This window comes from Spermophilus citellus (genome assembly GCF_964194105.1).
Source record: "Spermophilus citellus genome assembly, chromosome: 4".
Lineage (NCBI taxonomy): Eukaryota > Metazoa > Chordata > Mammalia > Rodentia > Sciuridae > Spermophilus > Spermophilus citellus.
Window position 1 is genome coordinate 113,582,041 of NC_138185.1, and position 25,573 is coordinate 113,607,613.

General features: G+C 39.8%; 1 protein-coding gene across 5 annotated transcripts in view; it reads right to left on the bottom strand.

Annotated features, from left to right (window-relative positions):
* The window catches only part of MAP2K5 (mitogen-activated protein kinase kinase 5), a 239,809-nt gene that overhangs the window by 59,513 nt on the left and 154,723 nt on the right, over nt 1–25,573 (bottom strand). For 3 of the 5 annotated variants that reach the window (XM_081290299.1, XM_081290298.1, XM_081290302.1), the window contains 3 exons: nt 22,192–22,221; nt 2,695–2,721; nt 2,350–2,382 (listed from right to left, as the gene is read on the bottom strand). In XM_081290299.1, coding sequence (XP_081146425.1) covers nt 2,350–2,382; nt 2,695–2,721; nt 22,192–22,221 — 90 coding nt within the window. The remainder of the gene's footprint in view (nt 1–2,349; nt 2,383–2,694; nt 2,722–22,191; nt 22,222–25,573) is intronic. The other 2 variants (XM_081290300.1, XM_081290301.1) reach the window with 2 other exon arrangements.

The following is a 25,573-nucleotide window of genomic DNA, read 5'->3' on the forward strand; positions in this document are numbered from 1 at the left end:
CAGAAGGTCAAGCCAAATGCACAATATAATAATGTATGTTAAGCTGGGCTCTGCTATAGCTATTTTGTATATGATTCCAAATAAACTCACTTTGTTTGAATTGGCCTCCCTTAGAGGTAGCATTTTTTGACATGACTTTTCTCTAACTGGAAACAGTACCAGTTTCTGATGCCCATACCCAAGGAGCAATTGGCTCAATTCCAGGCTGGAATTCATTCATAAATACAAGCACTAAAAGTCGTATCTCTTGATAGCTACTTGTCCCATGGGACCTACATGGGCAGGTTTAACCTTAGAAAGTCACTCTATAAGAGGTTCTCAAACATTAAAATGCAGAGTTACCTATGAAATTACCAGCCTCTGGGCATCATCTCCAGATTACTCAGTAATCAGGGCCCAGGATTCTGCGTCTTTAAGAATCTAAGCCAGTTAGTTCTTGGACCACTCTATGAGGAACACTGCATCACAGCAAGGAGAAACCTGACACATACACAGGACAAGCACAGCTAAGTACAGCTCCCCACCAGCCTCTTCTCTGATGCCATCAGGCACCTTGCTATTGCAGGTTACTTAGGCTTAATCTTCCCCAATAATCTTAACTGCAAAATATCAGCTCAGTTCAAAGATCAACTTGCATTTAGTCAAGACAAAGTCGATTTTCCAGGTTTCCATAAAGAAGATATTCTAAAATGGTTTTGGAATAAATGAGGATATGATTTTATGTATTTTTTCTCTTGAATGAAGAAGAAATGCTATAAAGAAACATACCAATGAAGTGACAGACTATTGCTTCACAGAACATCACCCTATAATAATTTCAAATCTCATGATTTTGCCCAAATTAAATAAGTAAAATATTTCAAATTTACAGCAACCACTGCTACTATAAATATGGAATGAAAATATCTATCTGATCCAGAAAAACCTTCAAATTAACTCTCCAGCAATACACGTATTACTGCTGAGGAGTATCTGTACCTGAATCTTCTGCGGCCCAGGAGCCTGGCAAAGCAAGAACAGCAGGGCCTGGGAAGTGCAGCAGGCTGTGCATTGAGTTGGGTGGGCCAAGTTTCCCTGGGCATTTCCCCAAGCACAACTGGAGGGAGACCTCAGGAAAATCAGTTTAATTAGGAGGATTCTGATGGGGATAGGAGGCTTTTGGAATCTAAGATGACAGGAGATATTGATGAGCTATTAGATCCAGGAGGCCTGTCTGATATCTGAGACAATGGCGTCTCCATTTGTTTCAGGACGATGCCTTCATTTTTGCACCAACATGGTTTATGGCTTGCAGGGGATATATGGACTGACTGATGCAACCATTAAGGATGTTAGAGCCCCATTCTTACTATTATTGTGATATGTGTGTGTTTTTGTCTTTTTCCTAGGAGGATCTTTATTTTTTCTCCCAAATCTCATAACTGGTTATGCAGATGTTTAATTGAGAGGAATAACTATGAATTACGGTTTGTTTTTTTCCTTTTAAACTTTCCTCTCTGAATCATTTATTGCTTTCCCTCTCTATTTACAAGAGTTCCAAATATTAGAAAATTAAAGTTTAAAAAATAAACAATTGCTGGTAGGCAAGCCCAAGCCCGAAAAAGCAGTTTTGTAAAAATGTGAAGTTTCTTTCCTGAGAGCATTGTGTATGTACTCTGATACTGCTTCTGTACAAGAAGGAATTTAAAGTCAGAATAAGAAGTTGAAAAAGTTGAGAAAGAAATGCAGGTAGATGAGTTCCATGAAGGCATGGAAGGGATTGTGGAACTCTGAGGGAAAAGGATGATTGAGGTGAGATCACTTAAACTGTGAGACAGCTAGTTTCTAGAACATGCATGAAGTTAGCGGTGTGTGCTCGAGGAAGGGCCTAATTAGGAAACTAATGCTGAGCTGTTGACCTAAAGCTTTTGAACCTCTTTTCACCCTGATATGCTCCGAGTAGATAAAGGAAGGCACATTTTTCCCAGCTTGTTGGCCATCCAACTCTGACCCTAGCCTATGGAGTAACTTTAGATGTCTACCGTGGAAAAAAATGAAACGATTTTAATTTCCAGCTCCATCCCCATCTGGCCAGGGAGAGGATCAATTAATATCATCGTGTTTTTTCTTTTGGGCCTCTGACACCCCTGAGGACCAGCCTGTGGGACAGTCTGTCTTTGCAGGGATTCTTGGCCAGAATCAGGAGAACAGGACTCAGGACGAGGCCAGTTCATGTAACACAGCTCAGAGCATACAACACAACTTGCTCCGAGGATGTTGGGCATTGTGCTTCATTAGGAAACAAAATATAAGCTTTCCACACCATTAGGAATGACTTTAGGAGTGAAAGCACATAAGACGATGCCTCACCTCATCAACAATGCACTGCAGAAGCTGGAGAGGCTGCAATGGAAAAGAAGAGAGGGAAAAGTATTAGCCTCCGTGCAATATCTTTACAGTGGAGTGGAAAGAAAAAATCATTAATGCAATAAAATATAGCAAGATTAATCAACAACAGCAAACTCTTATAAAAACATTGATGCTCAGGATGTTCTATTATTTCTAATGGTACCTAATCTAATACAGGCAGTTAAAGGTTTGCATTTTCTTCAAAATGCAATTTGCTAAGTTTAAAACAAGGCATTCAAGCATGCAAAGGAAGCAGCCATCAGGAAAAAGAAAAGTGAATTTTTTTTCTGAACTCATAAAGCTTACCATTAAAGATCCCTGGTTTTTCTGAATCTGAAAAAAGGCAATATGTAATTAGCATGTCATAATCAAAATGACTCACTTGGACACATTATGATCACTGAGAGAAAATTATTGCATTGCTGGTGGCAATTTGTGGGCATGTGTTAACACAATTTACATAATGAAAATACACAAATGTTAATAGCTCGCTTCTCATTTATAGGCGAAAGTCAGCAGAATGTTAATTTCACACAACACTTTTTAGTACCCTCCAGGTTGTATTAGAATAGGGAGAAAAACCATAATCCATTTCAAAAGGCTGTTTACGATTCAGATATAAATAATGTTTTATATTGCTAGATTGTGAACACTGGGCTTAATGTTGCAATCATTGCTAATGTTATGAAGCTCACTCTTTTTAAATTAAAAACCGATTTATTTAAAATTGAAATTAAATCATAGTCAGAAATTAGAATTTTGGATTCCTGCCAGTGTCTGCTCACAATCCCCTATTTTGTGAAGAAAACTTTAATTATGTGGTTGAAGTATTTGCTTCTAACTTGGGAGTGGGGTAGAAACTCCACCTTTTCCTTCAGCCTGTTTCCAGGGCAGCAAGGCTCTCTGGGACAATCAAATTCATGCAACTCTGACACTTTCTCAGGAGTAAAAGCTGAGTCCAATCAGAGAGCTGTTCCTAATCGACATTCTGAGGGCAGGCTGTTCACACTGAACACCAGGTCTCTTAGAAAGTTACCAGAATGTGACAAGATTAACACAGCATCAACTCAGTGATTAAAATATTAAATAATTCATCGCCCCTGCATGCCTACAGTTATTTCAAACTTGGTGAAAATGGAGTCCCAGGGACTAAATTCCCTAAGAAGGAAATTTTTAGGAAGCAAATACTACTATTGATGGATCGACTATTTTCTGGGATACATGAGTTCCAACCAGTGGGTAAAGTGTAGGGAAAATAGTAATAGTCCCTAATATGTTTTTAATAATACTTTAAAAAGTTCTTTTCATACAGACTCTCATTTGATTGGCATGACTACCCTGAGGTATGCAGGGATGGTCATCTCTAATCTATGACAGGAAAATAGGGCCTCCCAGAGGATGGGGTAGCCTGGTCTCAGACCCAGGCTGGGTGGTGCTGGGGCTTCTCCAGTGCTTTCTCTCCAGTATCTACATTACACCTGCTCACAATTACCACACTATTAAAATACCAGTGGATTTACACATTTGTATATTTGGCATGGTAGAGCTGGTAAATGCTCAGTCTTGGTGCGTACATTGTAAGCTTTTTGAGGGCAGCAGCTGTGTTTACGCATTTCTTTTGCATTCACCTGGCTGATCAGCAGACCCTTCCACCTAGTGTTTGAGAGTTTTAAAAGGTGCTTTCTCAATTGCCCACTCATGGCCTCCTTCCGGAAGCCTCTGTCTCAGACCGACTGGTTCTATGCTGATGGTTCCTGCTTAGTGCTGTCCTCAATTACTGCTCCTCCTGGTTCCTTCAGTCAAGGAGACTTCCAGATAGGGCTCTGCAGGTAAAGATTTACACTAGAAGGGCAGGCAGAGCTGTTTTCCACCACTCCAGGGCAGTCAAAGAATTTAGTAATAAGCCACACCACCTTTTAAAAAACCTTGAAAAACCCAGGTAACTTCTCCCTTGATACAAGACACCCATGATGTTTGCTTTTTTTATTTTTTCCCAAGCATACATAGGTATTCCCTCCATCCCCAGAATCTTAGTAAGATAAATCTGCTTCAACGGTACAGTTATTTGTAGTGAACAAAGAATTAGAAATCTATTTAAAATTTTTTTTAAAAAAATTTTAGTTGTAGATGAACACAAAACCTTTATTTTATTTATTTATGTGGTGCTGAGGATCGAACCCAGTGCCCCACACATTCGAGGCAATAGCTCTACCACTGAGCCACAACCCCAGCCCTAGAAATCTATTTTTGGTATCAAAATTTTCACAAATTTCCAAGAGTCAGGGGAACATTCCAACATTCTCTGAGGAAAACATGCAGCAAAAATTTGCAGACATGTTTGGACATGAGTTTAGGCATGGATTGTGAGACATTGTCCCTGGTAACATAAGCTGTGTGAACCAAAAGAATTGAGAGGAGAGAACTGGGGTCTTCCAGAAGGCCTTCTCCTTATCCTATTCTGCCTGTTAAAAGAGTAACTTAAAGAGAACTTGTAATTGTACTATCTTAACACTTGTTCTTTGCTACAAGGAAACAGCAATACCAAAGTCTTTTTTATGATCCTATAACTATCCTGCTTTGCCCAGGTTTTTAAAGAGAGATGTTGTTACCAGGTTTTATTATGTAGTTCTGATAGCAACATATTATATGAAATCATCTTCATAAATTTTGTATTAAGGTAGCAGTGCCAGTACCTGAAATTGATTCCAAATGCTTAAGATACTCAATTACTTTTTAACACTATTATACAATGCAGTGACTTATATCTTCGATATCACAGAATTTGATGATGTAACATCATTGTAATTGATTCATTTTCTCAATTAAATAAAGCTACTGTGCTTTTCTTTATAGGAATGCCACACAGACCATAGAGTTAGATGTATTGTCTCCTTTTCCAGCCTCAGATATATTGCCTTAAAGGCTGTATTCTGTTCCTCTGTTAATTCCACCAGAAAATTTAACGCCACAGTCATATTTTTCAAATTCTGAACTGCCATGCACTCGACTGTATTTATATTAGGCATATTTTTCACTGTTAAACTCTTTGTTGTTTACCTTTTTCAAGATCACATTATTGTACGGGCGCAGCAACCATAAAACAGATTCAAACAAAGTCAACCTCCAGTCATTGCCTCTGCTTTTGCACACAGTTCATGAAAAAGTGAAGCCTCTAGTTTTATAGCACATTAAAAGTGGTACTAAGGGTACTCAATATAAAATGTTAGCTTTGTGAACGACTATCTTTATTCTGGGTCTGCCTTCCAAATGCCTGGCTGTGGAGCAGAGTTCAGAGGAACACAATAATATTGTTAGGGCTGACGTATTGCCTGCCCCTTGCAACATATGAAATGCTGTTTATAACTAACGTGTCCAAGTCCACATTCCTGCTTCTGCATTTTACTTGTGTTGAGCGGTTTCTATGCCTAACTAGTAATTGGAGACAATGAACAGAACAATAATTGTTCCAGACATGTACTTTGTTAGAGTCTTTAGAACTAGTAGTGTTTTGATTCACTAATTCGACGAACCTTTCCCCTCTTCTGGGCCCAGCTTTCTTTTGTCAGCTGTTAGATCCAAGGTTTAAGGCCAGCCTAACAAGGTACAGTTATGCCTCGTTCTCATATGTAAGACAGACCTGTAAGTGTTTTTAAAAGGGAAGAATGACTTTATTTAAAAAAGGGAGTCTCAAGTACCAGTTAGGTCTTTCTGTTATTATATTGACGTTTATTGTGTATTTCTTTGCAAAGACCACATAGTTGATAATTAGAAAAACTCCTATAATAAGACATATGACTTGGGGAAATTATGCTGGAAAATAAATTGACAATAAAAAGTTTGTGTGCGGGGGGCCTCAACTATTTAATCAATGGTACTGGTGATAAAAAGCTATTACTGTGGCTTCCCCTCTGCTTCCCCCCCCCCCCAAGAGGTTCTTTTTGCATACAACGGGAAAACAGACCTTGCTACCAGCCCTTTACATTATATTCAGAGGCACAATCAGAAAACTGAAATGCATCCACCTATGTAACTTAGAGAAGACACCAGCGATAGCTTTCATTTTCTCGTTTTACTCTCTGAAATTATGGCTTGCCCTGAAGCTCTTGTCTGAGAGATTTATGTGTGACCTAGGTCAGATCTTCCAATATCAGTTGACAAATTTTCTCTTTACATATTTACTGCTTTTCAAGCTTGTGTTATTTTCTTTTAAATAGAAAAAGGAAATATAAAATCACATTGTATGGTTGGAATTTTTAAAGAATATCAGTGTCATTTTTTTTTGTGTGCTGCTGGTATCAGATTCTTGCTTTCAACACTGAACTATTCACTCCCTCCTTTTTTGGAAACTTCAAATTTTGGGCACTGTAGTTATTTTGCAAAGACTCTCTTTTTTTTAAAGACAGTTTTTTTTTTTTTTTGGTGCATAATGCTATAACCCTGGATAAATAAACAGGGATTATGTCAAACTGGGAATTTTGTATTCTAGATGAAGAATTATAACCTTAAAGAACTTTTCAAATGGAAAGAACCTCAAAGGTGCTCTAGTCCAACTTGCTCAATGTGCCATTAAGGAAACTGAGGCTCAGAGCAAATAGTGTCCAGGGTCACAGAAGGAGCCTGGCCTGACAGTTGGCTCAGAGGCTGCCTGCCGGGGAAATGCACAACTTGGGAATCAAAGACCCTGGAATCAGATCCCAGGGGCCTCAGCCAGCTTCTCCCTCAATGGGGCTCAGTGCTGTTGTCTACATGGCGAGGAAATGGGCTATGGGAACTCAGGTTCCTTGAAGGCTCCCATCCAGAGCTCTGTTTCCTATCCAGAGCTCTGTTTCCCAGCCAAGGAGAACAGTACCAGCACCAGCACTGGGCTAGGTGCTAACACACAGAGATGCAAGAAACGAAGGGTCTGCACATTGGAAAACCTTTAATGAGAGAGAGAAGAAAAAAAATCACTTCCACAGCTTTATATCCATTCCCTTGTGCCACTAACTTTTAATTTTTTTTAAAGGAGTATAAATGGGAATGTTGATAAAGGGATATTTTCACTGAATATCATATGAGACAAAACAATGGAAAATAGACATTACTTCTAAGGATGTAACACAAACAAGCATAATTTACTTGTGCCATCCTATCTCCCCTGTCTATCAGCTTCTGTCCTTGTTCTTGTTCTTATCATGCCTATGAGTCTATCAGTGAACCTGATGTAGGGTTCAAGACAAAAAGAAGTTCTAAGAGGACTCTGCAGGCAGCTACTGAACAGCGTCTGAGAAAGTCACTGTGACTCCCACATTCCAAGATCTGCTCACTGGTACCTTCTCTCTGGCCCATGTCTCAGACTCCAGTTGAGGTGCTGTATTCAGGAATGACCAATTTAGACAAGAGAGACACCATAAACCCTGAATTTAGCACACAGCTTGGTGGAATAGAAAGGCTGTAAGATGCCGAGAGGAGGGCATGGCTCAGAGAGACCAGACAGAAAATCATCATGGCCATAAATTAGATCACTTGGCTCTCGCTGCTTCCCGAGTATCAAGGACAATGCATTTTCACACAAAATACAACAGCTGGAGCACCAAGGTACGGGGCAGCATCATTCATTTGCTGGGTCTGCCAGTCAGTGAGCAGAAAAAAGAAGACCTGCTTACCAGCCCCTGCTCCCTCACCCTTTGTGTATTTAAAACTGACATAGCTCATGTCCCACCCCACATGCATACAGGAGCCATGGTAAATCCTCCTCTGGGCAAATAGACATTTTAATTTTGTGAGAAAAGCAGGGGCTTGAAACTGCAATCCAAAATAATTGATGTGAATTATAAAATTAATCTTTCCCTTAGTGATACAGGGATTGACCAAGGAGTTCATTAAGTACCTCTCTTTTGAAGAAGATTTTAGACATGTGCTGTGTTGAACTTCCTTTCAATATTCCAGACAAGACTGGCCTTACTTCGGAATCTGGTTTCAGAATATCAGTTGTCTGTGTGGAGGTGGGAAAGGGGTGGCTTTTTCTGATGGAGGCCTGTTGACTACTCCATTCTTCATGATCAAATAAATCTGTTACAGTGAACTTTTAGTGTCAAATATCTGAAAGGGTTTCTGGAGTTTCCATTTGTTTGCATCTGTTAGCTTATGTCTTCCCCACACCATCGAATCCAGGTGATGGAGGAGGTCACCCAGTCCAGTTCTTCACCAGTGTAGAAATTCACTTTATCAGATTCCAGACAGAGACTTCCAGTTTTGGGATTCCAATGATTCCCTCTTGAGCAGCTTGTATTTCTAGAAAGTTCTTTCCTATTTTCAGTCCAAACATGTCTTCCTATAAGATGTACCTATGATTTTGGAGATGTGGCCAATGAATCTAATGTCAGTTCTTCATATATTTGAAGACCGCCATCAGTCTTCGAAATGTTTTCTTTCCTGAGTAATACCCCCACTGCCTTCCTTATGATTAGCTGCTAGTCTGGGTGTGCTCTGTCCTTCTTCAACATTCTCTGATCCTGAGTAGCCCACATACTCCATGAGAGGATGACTCCCCCACATGTATGGCATATGGTTCAGCCTATATTGGTCAGTACCACCCTGGGAACAGGGAATTAAAATTGTCCCATCAAATTGAAGTTCAGGGCTTTGGTTGCCTGTGGAGGAAAGGATCACTCTTCCCCTCTCCAGCAGTAAGTGGTTTATCCAAAAATCCCGGCAGCTATTCCTGGTATGTGAAGGAGAAGCCTATTAAGAAGTGAGCTAAAAGTCACTTGTTGGATCAAGTTCTACCTAAACTCAGCATGACGAGGCTTTTGATTCATGTGATCCAGTAAATTCCCCTGTAGTTAAGGCTACTTTGTGCTGGAGTTTCTGAAGGGGGTCTGATGGACCCAGGCATCATTTCACATTCTCTACCACAATGGTCACCTTCCTCTGAATGTGTGCACCAGAATCCCCCTTATCCACAGGGGATAAGTTCCAAGACCCCTGGTGTATGTCTGTAACTGCAGAATGCCCTGAACCCTATCTATACCTATGATGCTTTCTCCTATACCTATGTAACTATGACAAACTTTCATCCTTTCACTTACAGGAAGCACTTCATGGCTTCCCTTTGGCACATCAGAATGGCTAGCATCACTAGTCTTGTGCTTTGGGGGTACTGTTAAGTACTGCTGATCATGTACTTTCCACCGGCTGGCTTAGGCCACCTTGTTCTGGACACTACACACTGTATAGCAGAAATTCACAGAGGTTAAAAGTACACTCACATTTTTGATAGCCCTATCACAGAGTTGGCTTAACTGAGTGAAAACAGGAAAAGTACTGAAAAAGAAATATTGCTCTTATGTACTTTTCCATTTCTCACATGTCTCATTGACACAGTATTTAAGAGTCAAAATGAGTAGATAGTAAATCAATTTAGGGACATAGACAAGTTTGAAGATGATGCTATCTGTTGCCTCTCTCCTCAACAGAAACTACATCAGCGTTTTGTTTGGCTGAGGTTTGTCCCACAGTGAAGTATAATCATAGACTCTTGGGGTCTGAAACGATCTTATAGGTTTTTTTTTTTTCTTTCTTTCTTTTCTTTCTTTTTTTTTTTTTTTTTTGGTTTATGTGTTTTGTGGTACTGGGGATAATCTAGGGGCACTTTACCACTGAGCTATTTTCCCACACTCCCAGCCCTTTTTATTTTGGGGCAGAGTCTCATTAAGTAGCTGAGGCTGGCCTCGAACTTGCCATTCTCTTGCAGCAGCCTCCTTAGTCACTGGGATTATAGATGTGCACCACCAAGCCAGGGCTTTAAAGGTTTTTTTTTTTTTTTTTTAAATACAACTGAGCTCCACCCTTATCTGATCCTTGACTTATTCCCTACATCATACCCCTACTGACTGAACTGCTGTTGGAAATCATCGGGTGAGAGGGAGCTTGCATTTCTCCAATGGCTTTTCCAACTCTTGCCCCAATTCTACCCTCCTGACAGTACAAACCCACATCTTCTGTAAAGACAACTATGACTTCTCAGAAGTGTTTATCCTTTACTCTGTAATGCTGTCAAGGTGGAGTGTGAGTATGGGATATGGAAGAAAAGAAAGGGAACAAAACGATTAATTGAAAGCTTCAGAATGAGTTGACGGTCAGTTTCTTCTGATTGCAAAATTTGCTTTGCCAATGTGTGAAAAAGTAAAATTGAGCTAAATAATTTAGTTCTTTGATCTCATATTTGTTTATCAAGTACTTACTCTATTCCAGGCAATGTACTAGATTCTGGAACCCAAGAGATGGATAAGATACAACTGCTGCTCTACAAAAATGAATGACTCATTTAAGATCCCAGAAACTCCGTAGCAGGGCTAAGACTTAAGCATAGGGCTTGCAGTCTTCTCTAAAGGTCATGCTGTAGTTGGACAAAATACAGCTCTGTGGAGTTCTGCTTTCTTCCCTCAGGACTCCGTGGACTTCTTCCCCGCCGCCCCCCCCCCCCATTATTAAACTATTTGCTCTGTAGATTTCTAAGACATTTCCCCTAACCCTCAACCCCCAGGTAGTGCTCTTGTCATTGCAAGGAAGATTATGTCATGGGCCTAGGCTCCATGTATTACTGCATTTGTAAAAAACCACCATACATTTGACAACATTGTTTAGTCTGCTGAGATCCTGATAAGCAGCAACTGCAGCCAGTACATGGTACATGTGGCACAAGGAAAGGCAGACTCTTGAAATGGTTACATATAACCTTGTTATATGTTAACTAACATGTACCTTACTGGCTTGATTGCAAATGAAATGCAAAATAGATTTAAAGAAAATAAGTCATGGATGTAGAATGAACAGGACTAAGTTTGATTTTTGTTCCAGAGTTTTAGCTCATTCTTTTCGTATTGTGACATGTGTAAATTTGGTTTCAATAAACCCAGGAGCACTCAGGAGGAGATGGTGATGTGAAAGCTGGTCCAGCATTTTTCATTTCTGTTTACAAAATAACTCTTGGTTCAGACAATATGTTACATAGATGCATTTGAAAAATGGCCAGGTAAAACAGCCACTCTTGGGTTTGCGTGCATGGATGCATGTGGGTGGAGTCTCACCTACTCAACGCACAGACTTCTCACCACTCCGCAAACCACTGACCTAGGACGGCTTCATCACTTTCTGGTGAGAACACTGAGGTCTGAAAAGAAACAGGGTCAAACAACTAAGAGGAAAAGCTAGGACAAGAACTCAGGTTAGTGCTCTGTGTGTAATTGGGGTAGAAACCATACAGAGAGTGACTTAAATTGAGTGTGCCATTTGCTAACTCCCATCCCCTCTGGTTACTGAGGAGGCAGAGATCTGTCCAAAGGGCAGGGGCGGAAGGGAGGCCTCTGGCCAGGAAATTTGTTTTGTTTACAGTATTTCACCAAACTAGAACTAGACTCAGAGTCGTGTTCTGACACGTGTTCTCTATAACCAGTTTCTGAACAGAAAAGAAAAATAGACAAGTTTCAGTACCTACTTTGGTCCTTCCTCCTCTAAACCCGAGGCCCAAAATTCTTCCCCTTATGAGGCTGTTCCATTCCCCAGTTTTTCTTCCCTTCTCCCCATGGTGGTCACCATCTACAGACCTTGATGGTAGAGCACAACAAGAGTTTACACTTAGCTCTAGTTGGTTGTCTCAGTTTCCCACAATTCTTTGGAGGTGATACCTTAGCTCTGTATATAAGCTGCCCCCTTTTCAGACTCCTAGGTATCTCTGGGACTCTTTTCTACCTAGTGTGTTCTGGTAATCTCTAGTTCTAAATCACATCAGCTCTGTGTTCCTTTTAGGCAACTCATTGCTTTTTCAATGAACTTAGTTTGTCTGTTTTATTGGCACTAAAGAGGGTTGGGTTCTTAGCATCATTAACATTTTAGTTGAGGAAGAATTCCCAAACCCCTAGGCATTAATCCAGAACTGTTAAACATCTAAAAAGTAATCTGTGCTCAAACAAAGCACGGCCAGGTCTGCCCCCTTTTAGCCTGGATGCCAATGAGCCCAGAGCCCCAAATCTACCCAAGTGTTCTATGCTGAATGGTGGTAAGCAAAACGCTGGAGTACAATAAAAGCTGATGTCTTTGTTGATGCTGCCACTACTGCTGTTGAGGACCACTTTTTCCCCAGGGATCCATATCCAGCCAGCAATTACCTGGCAGGCACAGAGCATCCTGGGAGAGTAATTTCCATCTCTGTAGACATACCAGTTGGAGGCAGTACTTGAATGGATGGGTGTGTAAAATAAGATGGCCATTTGGGCTCAAAACCTCTGGGTACCTCATCTCACTCTCTTCCTCACTAGCCTCTAGAGAAAAAAATGAGACTGAACTGAGACTGAACTGAGAGCGGGAGACAGCCTGCCCTGCTGCTCAACACCTGGTAATCATGGGAATCATTTAGTGGTTTTAGAGTAGATCATTTTAACATCTTTTTGTATCCAGGAATTCCAGGATTCCATGAAGTAACAGTCTGCCACACCAAAATCTAAGCGAAGAGTGGAAGTCTTCCCAATCACAGAGTCAAGAAGGAGAATAGATGGCAAAATTGCATCCATAAGCCAGACAGGATGTCAAGTTTACTACTACAAATTTCAATCTTATTCATAAGCTAAACTGATTATTTAAAAATTATAAAAGAATCGTAGTCCCTAGTTACTGGACTAAAAATGACTATATTCTGCATGCAATTTTATATATTATGATTGTGAATGACAAATTATGACTCAAAAAAGAAGGACTGTAAAAGGAAGGTTCTTGTGGGATCAGAAAAGTAATTCATTTTAGTCCTACCTGTGTGAGACATGGTCATATATTTTCAGAGTTACATAGGTAAATCCCTAAAGTACTTTCTGGAAATATAAATAATACTACTATTACCTTGTTCTTGTTTACCACCTTATATTTTTCAAAGAGATCCCTTAGGCCCTGGCTCATTTGGTCATGACAATTCCTCCCCAGGTCTAGCAAATGGGCTGTGGTGTCAAGTCAAATTCATACAGGGTGGTAAGGAAGCTTTCAGAGGCTGCCTCAGGGGCAGGGATCTTGAGATGTGATGACTTCCAACCTCAATGGCTTCCAGGGATCTCAAAGGGATTCAGGGAATCCTCCAACCAGCATTCTTTATCTGGTCTCTGCTATCTGTGCCCATCTCCATCCCGATACACTTCCTGCCTCCCCTCCCACTCTCCTTCCCCTTTCTTACTATGGAGCTGCTTTAAAAGTTAACTAGGGGAATTGCTAAATTATTGGTAGACAGAAGAGTAAAGACAGTCATACCCTATTTAGGTAGAGTACTGGATGGATGTTCAACACAACATCCTATTTTAGATCTTTACCTCTCCCCAGCTGCACCTCCCTTTTTTTTTTTTTTTTTAAAGAGAGAGTGCGAGAGAGGGAGAGAGAGAGAAAGAATTTTAATATTTATTTTTTGGTTATCGGCGGACACAACATCTTTGTATGTGGTGCTGAGGATCGAACCCGGGCCGCACGCATGCCAGGCAAGCGCGCTACCGCTTGAGCCACATCCCAGCCCTGCACCTCCTTTTGATCTTAATGTCTCTCTTCTTTAACAATCTTCTGGCCTGAGCACCTGAGCTCAAGCATCTTCTACCTGTGAAACTTTCTTGGCTTCCTCAAGTGAGCTGAGTGCTCCCATCTCAGCTGAGGCCAGTGTCCAGCTCCTGCAGGCTTACTTTTACATCACCTGCCACCTGTTTGTTTTTTCTTCTGACTGGGCTGTACTCTTTGAGAGCAGGGACTATCTCTGTTTCATTCTGTGCTCCCAGGGCTTAGCATACTCCCAGGCACAAAGTAGGTGCTCAATGACAAATAAATGTCAAATTGAGATATATATCAGACAATAGCTTAGATGGTGCTATAAAGCCAAACCAACCTTGGATTGGTACTTTACAAAAGATAGCCCTAGGGCTGAGGTTGTGGCTCAGTGGTAGAGTGCTTGCCTAGCACATGTGAGGCACTGGGTTCGATCCTCATCACCACATAAAAATAAAGGTATAGTGTCCATCTACAATAATTAAAAAAAAAAAGACAGGCATGGCTGACCTGAAGTACCCAGACCTCAACTAAGGTAGTAACACATAATTTACCATTAATGGAAAATTGCTAATTTCTAAGCAACCTATACTTTGGTGATAATTTCTCGTCCATTTCTGCTCTATTTTAAAGACAACCTAGGAACTCACTTCCTGTCTTTGGCAGAGGCTAGGAAAATAAAATTATGAGTCCTCTGGATAAGTTTCAGGTAGATATTGGGAGAAAATTTTGTCACTAGCCATTAAAATAATTCCTCAGCAGAAGCAAATGTGTGTAAGTGAACATGTTCATTATTACTTAAATTTTACCTCTATATTTTATGGAACATAAATTTGATTTTATGTCTTGAAATATTAGTGTATTTTAAATGTACATATACTAAACAGTGAGGATAAAAATAGGCGCTGAATTGAAACATGTAGGCTCTTGTTTACCACCTAATATTTTTCTTTAGGTCAAAAATTGCACGCATGTGGCTTTTGCCCATTAAAGGTGAGTATCTAGAATTTGTGTCAATGACCCCCCACCACTTTTTTTTTTTTGTTAGAGATCTCAGACAATACACTGGATACTTAAAATTTACTTAAATCCTTGATGTTCTGAACTTGAAAAAATTCATGCAATAAGGAGAGATTCCAGATAACCTTTTGTCAAAGAGGGCAAACTTTGCAGGTATGTTGCAGTTCCAGACATATTCAGTATATTAAGACATAAAAAGGATAATATCTAGAGCTGGGGTGTAGTTTATTGGTAGAACACTTGCCTCTCACATGTGAGGTGCTGGATTCGATTCCCAGTACCACATAAAACTAAATAAATAAAAATAAGGATATTGTGTCTATCTACAACTAAAAAATATTTGTAAAAAAGGTAATATCTATAGTTTAAACTTAACATTGAATGTAAAACAATATTAAATGACTGATATTAGGATTAGTGATAATATGCCAATCAAAGGCTTTTAAAAAACAAAATTCAGTGTAAAAAGTCCTAGTATTTTGAAAATTAGCATCTGAAAAGTGTTTAATGTTTTAAATAGTTTTAAGAACACAGGCTTTCTTTTCTATTATTAAAAAAATACTCTTATCTTGGGCACAGTTTATTCCTACAAAATAAATGAATGTTTAAAAGACAATCTGTCAAGTGAAAAAAAAAAGACACATTAAAATAGCAGGTTTCCAAGCCAAGTTAAACAAAATATTTTCTCCTTGACAAAATGCTTACATTTAAATGAAAACAGGGCAAATTTGGTCAATAATATAGATTGCATATAATAAAAAGGACCTTAGATCATGTTAATACAAGGATCAGAAAGCAGTAACTTCAATTAAAACCACCCAATTATTTAGCAAACTTTCAGATACAGCAAATAAATTAATCTGTTTTAAATGAAAGCACTCAGATAAGTAGCTTTTTGACCTCTGAGTAAGTCTCACGAGCAGCACTGTGAAGCAAGAGTCTGCTGAAACCAGTCAAAGTCCCCAAATCAAACACATGGTATTAGTAGTCAAAAAGCATTTACAAAACATACTTCCTTGGTTAGTAGCAGGGGGTTCTGAAGCAAACGCCACCTACAGTTCCTCTCATACTTTGATATACAGTGTGTGTATGGGGGGGGGGTGAATGCACACTTCTCCCACCCCCGAACAGTCAGGTATCTTGGTTTTAACAACAGGATGTTTTCATTTCTGTGCTATGTTGTGGAAAAAGGCAGTCCTTCACCATTAAAAATGCCCGTCTTTCACTTAAAATCCTCTATTATCTACTAATGTTTAACTTTGTAATGAGATTTAAAAATGCCTCTTTATTGAGACAAGTAATATGTCATCATTTTGTTCAGCTAACAGCCCTGACAGGCCTGTCTCCTTGAGTTAAGAACAGTAGATCTCTATTTTGTACGCTGGTGGCAAAACCTGGTGAATAAATGAGAATTAGCCAATTGGCAGTAAAGGTTTCTAATCTCTAAGATTCCAACTTTCCTTTTACCTTAGTTTTAATTATTCTGTTTGGCCAGATGATATATTTTTTCAATAAAGTGATCTTCTCTGTATGTTGCAATAATTTATTTGAACACCATTCTTATGCATTTTTAACAACAAAAAAACACACCACCATTCACTATTTCTCTTATCTTTTTGATCCTTTTTACTACTTATCATCTTCTTTATTTGAAACAGATTTTTAACAGATAATCTTGATCATTACAACAATATCTTGCTTGCATTTTATTCAAATAATTCTTAAAAACAGCTTAAAAAGCCGTTTGGAATAACATCAAGCTTGCCATCAATCAAACGAAAAAATTCCGCTGGCGGTTGTATAAACATCAGATCAAGTCTGATGTCTTCAAGGATTTCAGAGTGAACCATAAAAAACTCCATTAACTTCTGACAAAGAATGCAAATTAATCACAACATGGGGTGAAATGAAATTAAAGGCTCTTTTCTAATCAATGACAAGGCAGGATGAAATATTTGTTACTCTCTCTGCACTCAGGCTGCCTAGGATGCTTGCACTTCCCTTGCAAAGCCCCAAGTGTAAGGTGTGAGCACAGATTCACCCACGGTGGCTCTTCAGCTCTCCACCCCCTCCCCCCTAGAGCTATCTGCTTACAAGTCGTGGAGATTCACAAAACACACTAATCATCCGAATCTCAGGTGCATCCAATTTGTTATTCACACTCTCCCATGCCAGTGAAAAGCCTGGCGCAGACAGATGCACCAGGAACCCTAAATGACAGTTTTGGCCTCCGGAAGTACGATCACTACAGCAAAATCTAGTACAGCCTCCAGGTGAAATGTCTGGAGCTCCATATGGAGCAGGGAAAATTAACAACAAGATGAAAATCACTGCAGCAGCAGGGAGTCGGAATTTTTGAAAAAAAAAATGAAATTTAAAGATGAAGAAAGAGAAGTAATAAATTAATGGGGTGTGAAAACATTCAAAGCTTTACAATACCAGGGGCACTATTTGCTCAGATTTTTTCCCTTTTTTTAACTTCAGGTCATTTTGATGTAATTTATTAACCAAGATCAGGAATTGTAGCCAAAAGAGGAACAATATTTTTATACGTGCAAAAGTACTTTAAATACATTTGTATCTGTATTAGCTTTGCTTTCCTGTGGCATCTTGCTTACCAAATTCCCCAGTGCCAGTGCGGACACATCCCCTGAGAAGACTCCTTAATGGATTGACTATCATCCTAACACAGGGCCCTGCTGTAAAGTTTGAGTGAAGGATGACAATTTTTAGCAGGCAATCCTTTTTATTTCTCCTAAATATGGTGTCATTAAACAAACCATTGCCCACCATCACGGTTTTGAAGTCAACTGAATCTGGATCTGTGTGACTCACCATATACAGCTCCAGTCCTTGTCCAGGGCTGCACATCTTCCCACATTACCATTAAGCTAAATTGTTCAGGAAATTGAGACATCTTTGTAAGATGTTTAAAAAAGCAGTTTCTCATAATCCTGTTGTAGAAGATGCTTTATAGGCACCCAGAATTAATGGCACTGAAGTCGCCGAGAGTTCTCAGGCCGTCTGGATCCCCCTGTCACTCTACTGAATACATGATAAGAAAAGCAAAAGGGCTCTAGGGAATGGCCATGTCATCTACAGGCACAACCCTCTGGTGCCCAGCACTCTCATCTGCACCGGAGGCCACCCTAGGGCAGGGAAGGTAAACAAGAAGGATAACAGAGACTTGGTAGGAACAACCAATCAAATTCAGAGGTCATGAAGCCAGTAGTGGGGTTTAATTGCTTCCAAGCCCTAAACTCAACTATACCCATTCTTCCCTCAGGCAAGGTGCCTGCCCTCTCAGCACTGGAGGCTTGCTCACCTGGAGGCTGGAAAGAGTGGTTCCCTGCAGGAGGGAGGTACAGCCTGGGACAGATACAGAAAGTGCTCGGGAACTCGAGGTAGGAAAGGTGCTGGATGAATTCATGATGCCATTGTTCATCTTCTTAATAAGCCATAGTAATAAACTGCATTCATAGTGGCCCCCTAACCTCTTTCTGTGGAGTCCTAAACTGCGCATGTCCCGAGAGTCTAAAGGAAACTCTAAGAAACACCCACCCACAAAACCATGAAAATAGAATCTCAACAAAAATCCAACCCTGTAACTTATATGTTGGTCCCAGGCCACTGCCTCTTGCTAATATCTTCCCAACGTCCTTCCCTTATCAGCCATCTCACCGTGTCACCAGCGGGAAGAAGGGCTGCTAAGGATGCTGTCAGCGGCACTGACACAGGGCAGAGGGGAGGACGTTCCTGAAGCTTGCTCCTCTCTCAGGATTCCCTCGGCTCACTTTACTCATAGCTCCAGGGATGGCTCACAGGTTGCTAAGAACATCCTTTGGCAATCTTCTCTTGGTAGCTGGAAACTCTGTTGTGTGTTGCAGCCCCACACAAGGGCCAAGATGGAGGCCCTTTGAAACTTCTCTAAGTGGTTTAATAGCCATAATCTCATTTGGTCAGCATGCTCCTCCAATCAGATAGCAGAGGTGGATTTCACAGGACTCTCACTTTAGACAAGAGGAAACCAAGGCCTCAGGATTTACAAGGCAAGAATGGCAGCTGTGGTGAGTTTGTGGACCAGATGGATTCTAATGCTCATCTTCTGCCTCCAGGTCCAGCTCTTTCCAATGGGCTACTCTTCTCAGCTTGCCCCTAGTGAAGAGGCTCAGGTCTGGCACCTTGAATGTCTTTGGGTTTAGAGCAGCAATTCCATGTCACTATCCCTAGCCCAAGTACACAGGGATTCAAAACTATGTTACCTTAACAATATATGAAAAGCTTTTACGTTCAAGGACCTGCCTAGTAGGCCATAATTAGGATGGAGTAGTCCTTGAATTGGTAGATGGTATGTTGCTTTGATTCTATGACTGCTTTGTAGTGAGTTTCCTGTCATTAGAGGTATTCAAACAGAATGTGAATGTTTGCTCTTCAGAGATATTGTAGAGAGATCCCTTCCAACACTTAGAGCGTATGATTCACTCCTGCCTACTACACTTGGGATTCAATGAAACCAAACTAGTCACAGTTCAACCGTAAGCAACCAGCAATTCTGTTGGCCCATCTTCTACGAGGAGGTGGTCTCAGAGTGTGTGGGAGTTCCAATAAGACAATGTAGGCACTTATATTTTCCATATTTTTGTTATACATAATAATGTGACTCATTGTCAGGTATCCATGTATGCACAACATAACAATATAATTTGTTCAAGATCGTTCCCAGTACCTTTCCTTTTCTCCCCTCCTCTCTCCACCTGGTCCCTTTCCTCTACTCTACTAGCCCCCCTTTGCTTTTCATGTGATCCCTTCACCTAGGACAGGAGTTTGTGAGGGTATTTTTGTGTTTTGTTTTTGGTCCTGTGGATTGGTCCCAGGGACACTTTACTATAGAGCTACATTCCCAATCCTTTTAATTTTTATTTTGTGACAAAGTCTCACTAGATTGGTCTAGAACTTGTGATCCTCCTGCCTCAACCCCCAGGGTTGCTGTGATTACAGGTGTGTGCTGCCATGCCTGGCTAGGAAAGCATTTGTAAAGTACTTTCCCCAACTTTCCCTTGATAGTATAAAACCTGTAAAATAAATGCCATTTTCACCAAAATGTAATAAAACACCCAAACTTCTATTGAAAGATCTGGGAAACAGGCCTGAGAATAGGCTCAAAACTACTTCTATAATTTGAAATAAAAGAACCAACTGGGTGACAACATTCTTTCATAATTTGGGGAATCCAGTTCTTTTCCCCACTCTGTTGATAAAGGTATTGCTAATTAGGGAGTTCAGTATATTAGAATTTTCCAACTTCCACGTGATTGATCCAGTAAATGCATACTTAAGACATTTGGGAAACAACACTGCAAAGGTGTTCAGCCTCTTCCCAAATCTGACCATAGCCTTCAAGGGCTTCATTTGTCAAGTGCAAGGGCAATCTACTTCTTAGACTTGTCATTCACCAAATCTTGATGAATAACTACTCTAAACAGGAATCTCAAGAATATAGCTACATTTTCAATATTCAGAATTTTTATGAGATGGCTTTCAAGTTTTTTCTTTTCCTTTTTTTTCTTTTTTAATATGGCATTTTCTAGTTTCCCTTTATTACTTTTTTTTTGGGGGGGGGGTACTACGGATTGAACTCAGGGGTGCTTAACCACTGAATCACACTCCCAGCCATTTATTTTATAATTTTTAAATTTTGAGATAGGGTCTTGCTAAATTGCTTTAGACCTCACTTAAGTTGCTGAGGCTGGCTTTGAACTGTGATCATCCTGCCTCAGCCTCCTGAGTAACTGGGTTTACAGATACACCTGGCTTAGGTTTTCTACTAAGATTTGTTTGAAAGACAGATACATCTTACAGGTCCTCTTCTGTTCATTTTCAAAATTTTACAGGATTACATAAATTGGCCAAACAATGAATTGTTTAAAAATTACTGACAGGATAAGAGTCTTACCAAGATAAATATTCTAATGAGCTATAAATCCTGAAAATGTGATTTTAATTTGATGGGCTACCTAGAGTTAAGCAGCAAGGCTGCAGACACTAAAATCTCACTAAATGCTAGATTAGAGCGCATGCCAAACGATTGCATTTTAGATTCTCTCTTTAAGGAAAAGATTATGTTTAAACAAAGAAGCTTTCAAATTCAAAAGTGAGACTAACATTTCTGGACCTGACAACTTGGGCAGTTTCTCTCCCACTTATCTGATGACTTTAACTGTGAAGGAAAAAGGATACAAAAGAGACATTTCAGTGAGTGAAGGATCTTTAAATGTCCACATGGGTACCAGGAAAATTTGCTTAAAACCGCTTATAAAGAGAGAGAGAGAATGTGCCCCCTCCTATTATTCAATAACCACTGTTTGTGATGCATCTGCATAATCTAACCATGCATAAATTAGTATGTGTAATACAACACTTATTTGCATAATAATAGCAAGTTAATAGATGCTTAAAGAGCAGAGACCAACACCACCTTTAAATCAGACATGCCTCCAGGCACTTTGGCCTGTACAGACCAAGATGCCAGAAAAACAGTGAGCATCAACCAGAGGAAAACAGTCAAACCATTCATTTTTCATTCCTCTCGACATTTCACTTATTTCTCTCCACACACAGGGGAATCATTTTCAAACCACAAAATAGCATTATATGTTAAGTGTGAGCATCCTCCTATAGTAAAAATCTTAAAGAAATTAAAACAATGCTAGTAAAATGGACTGTTTTTTTTTTTTTTCTTAGAAATGTGGATAGGAAGAAGCAAAATCTAAAAAAGAATTATGTTCAAAGTCAAACTCACACAAAATTGGGGGCCTATTTACCTTGCAAAAATAATGACTTCAATTAGACATTTTCATCCTTCTTCTTAACCCTTTAACTCACATAATTTAATTGAATCCAAAAATCCCGAAGAAAAGGGTATCAGGGAAAGACTGGACCCCTCCTCCAACCCTAATGTGAGCACATGGTACCGGGCAGGATGAGGGAAAAACATCTCGAATGTCACACAAAGGAAGATGATCGCTGTCAACCTTTAACAAAGGGGGAAAAAAGTCTGGAGTTTAAAAAAAATCAAAAATCAATAGAGACTTCTAAATGACTCCTTTAAGATATCACTTTTCAATTTAACAGGACAGATTTATTTGTATGTGGCTCAAATGTTCACAATTGCTCCCTGCACCTTCATACATAGGAATGAATGTCACAGTGGCAAACGGCAGTAATGAACAATCTTACCTGAGGATATGGAAACCTCCCAAGAGCAAGCTGGGAAAGGAAATAATATTTGTCTAGTTATAGATTTGCATGCAGGGCAGATCTCCTTAAAACAGACAAGTACTAAATTTCAGAAATGCATCTAGCAAATACAAAAAGCTCACAACCTCAAATGCACAAACTAAATTATTGCTGTAATTACATTACAAGCTGTATTTAGAATGGACATTTTCAATAGACAATGTTGCATCCCTGATAAAATATTCTAATTTTAATAATTAGACATTACCCTTATGTAGTTTCTCTTAGGAATATTCTCAGCTCTGTGGCCATTATTTACATTTACATGTGTGCGACAGTTTCTTCTACACAGATATAAAACTGTTGGCTTCTTCTCTGTAAGATAGGAACATCTAATTGTTCCCAGCCCACAGCTCTGCAGTGATCAGTTTTTTTGTGTAAATGAAGGGCTGTAGGAAGTGGGAATGGGCCAGGTTCTGAAATGAAAAACCATGCTATTATTTTCATACTTTTTGTTTGTTTTATTTGGTCCATTTTCTATCCATACATAGAGGGAAAGTGCTACCTCTTGTGCGAAAATGGCAATTTAAAGATTGTGAAGCTGGAACTTCAGTCTAAAAGTGGGAAAGGGAACCTTAGAGCTTCTGGATTAGCTCGACTCGTAAACTATTCTCTGTTTCTGAGCCAGTCACTTAATTTCGGTCTTTGGGTCCTCACCTGGAAAAACAAAATGATTCCTCCAAGACAGGGCTGATATAATACGATCAGATTTAACAAACCCACGATAATCTATTTAAGGAAAATAACCACATTCAAAGTAGAATCACAACATCAGGGAATTTTAAAGCTGGAATGGATCTGTATCAATCTTCTTCACAGATGGGACTTCCAGAGTCCCACTAAAGCAGTTCCTACACAGTTAATCAGTGGAAACCTAGGGGCTGACCCCAAGACTTGTGACTTCATTCAGAGTTCTTCCCAGCACATTATGCTGTCTTTCTAGATCTTGAGAAGTTGAACACTTATTTCAAAAAAGGAACATTGCTTAAACAATTTTGAACTGTATTTTGGAATTGTGTTTAGAATAATTTCACGCAACACAAGGACACCTACTTCATTTTATGAGAACTGCATCTTGGATTTAAAATGATGTCCCTCAGCTTTTTGATTGCATAAACTATTTGTAGACTAATGGGTAAATGATATTATCAAAACCAAAAGTTATTTGCTAAGGATAGAAATGAAGATGCAAGGTTTTCAAAGTTCCAAAACCAGTCTGAGCAACAGCAATATAATAGGAATTAACCATATGACCTTGTAAGGTGACTATTTTTAGAGTGTCACCACTCATTTGTGTGTGTGTGTGTGTGCGTGTCTGTGTGTTATGGGATACCTAGTGTCATTACTGATTTCTTATATCCAAGATACATACATATACATATATATATATATATATATATATATATATATATATATATATTTTAAATATATACATTTATACTATTATTTCATTTGATGGATACAGTTAATCCCTTCAGGTATAAATAACAAAAGTATCACAAGATAGGGAGAAGGAAAGAAAGTGTGGCTGTTCACCTTAGTGGCTTTCAGAGTCTTGAGTTACAATACATAGACCACAAATGTAATCACACAAGACTCTGAAAGCCACTAAGGTGACCACAAATGTAATCACACATCAGGAATGGGGAGGGGCTCAGCTTTCTTCTGCCCCCACCCAACAGGCTACATTTTTGCCCTACATTTTAGAAATACAGTATGTTTCTGTCCAATGAGAGTGTGCACACTGATTCAGAAGGAGTCACCGTGGTCTATCATGGTGGCTGTCCAGGCATTTGTGCCACTGTGTACTGACCTGACAGGTGACAGCTCACTGAAAGCTGACACCTGTCAACACATGATCTATGGATGATGAATTTTGCATATTATTCCATTTGGAGTTAAAGAAATGGCAAGGAGGGTATTTTATCTAAGAAAGCTAATAGTTCAATAATACTAGAAAATATTTAGAACATCCTGTCTCCAACCCTCCTACAGGTACCGTACCATTCTCTTGGGTGCATGTTGATACATCCTTAGGGACCATGGAAGAATCCCATCCACACAGCTTACAGGCAGAAGAAACTTTTGTGTGACACAGACCATCAAGACCTAAACTAGCTTTCAGGTATCAACACTGGCCATTGGTTCTTGAAGTTTAAAGAATCAAAAAATGATAAATGGAAGTCTTAAAAAAAAAAGTAGGAAAAGGTGAAAATGTGAATTCATCCCATTTCAACACAAAGCCTCCAGATTCTCAAATCATCATTTTGCATGGAAAAGCCAGGCTCTGGCTGACAAGGGACTGTTGCACTCATCTACTTGGCTCCTCTGTCACAACTGGTACAAGGTAAACAAGAATGGCTGATGGCATTTATTTGCTCTTTAAGGTACTACCATGCAGGAGACAGAAAATTCATTGGGGATCTCTTTGTCCCAGTCTGCTTGGGAACAGGTGGCAGTGCTTGAACTGGTGAATACATCGTTTCTGAGCCTGGCTTTGTTTTCTGTGTATTTTCCTGACACCCTATGGAACATCAGTCCTACCTGTCAACTATGCTTCTGAAAGGACTGCTTCTAAGACATCTTGCAAGTACGGACTGGTTCCTCGACCTTGAGCACTGCAAAAGTAGCACGAAAATTGCTTCCTCTCTGACAGTGTCACCACTGGGTTGCTACAGCCCCAGACCAAGGACTCCAATTCTATACTAGTAAACATGGGTAGTGGAACTACCAGGCTGTCACCGAGAGCAGTCATTTTGAGGCCCCAGCAGAGGAACACGCCTTCCTTCCATGTGTGTCCTTATCCTTCCAGGACCAATGCAGCTCCAGTATTTATGCTCCAACCATTTGTCTTGTGGCACATTAGAAGGAAATATGCAGCCAGGCCCTAGAACCCTTTTATCAAGCTGTACTAGGAAGAGGTAAAAAGGAAAAAGGGCTCTTTGCAGACATGGCTGCATGAAGAACAAGTCTTCATGAGGCTGTCAAAAGTCAAAATAAACACAGAACCCTTGTGGGGAGAGGGAGTGCACAGGCTCTAAGAGAATATTTCAGAGACAGACAGACCTGGGGCCATGCTGTATCTTTTACCCCTACTGGTCTATTAATCTACTTGCATTTCCCCAGTTTTTATTGTCAAGGTATTATAAATTAGGAAACTTACAAAAGAGAGTATGTAATCTTCTCTGAAATGGCCTGCAGATATGTCACTGTACTAAATGTGTTTCAGATTTAATGAAGCTTTAATGTCCTTTTTAATTTTGCCTGTTTCTGTATCACCAGGGGTCGGGCAAGGCAATCAGCACTCAAGAGGGTGGTTTGG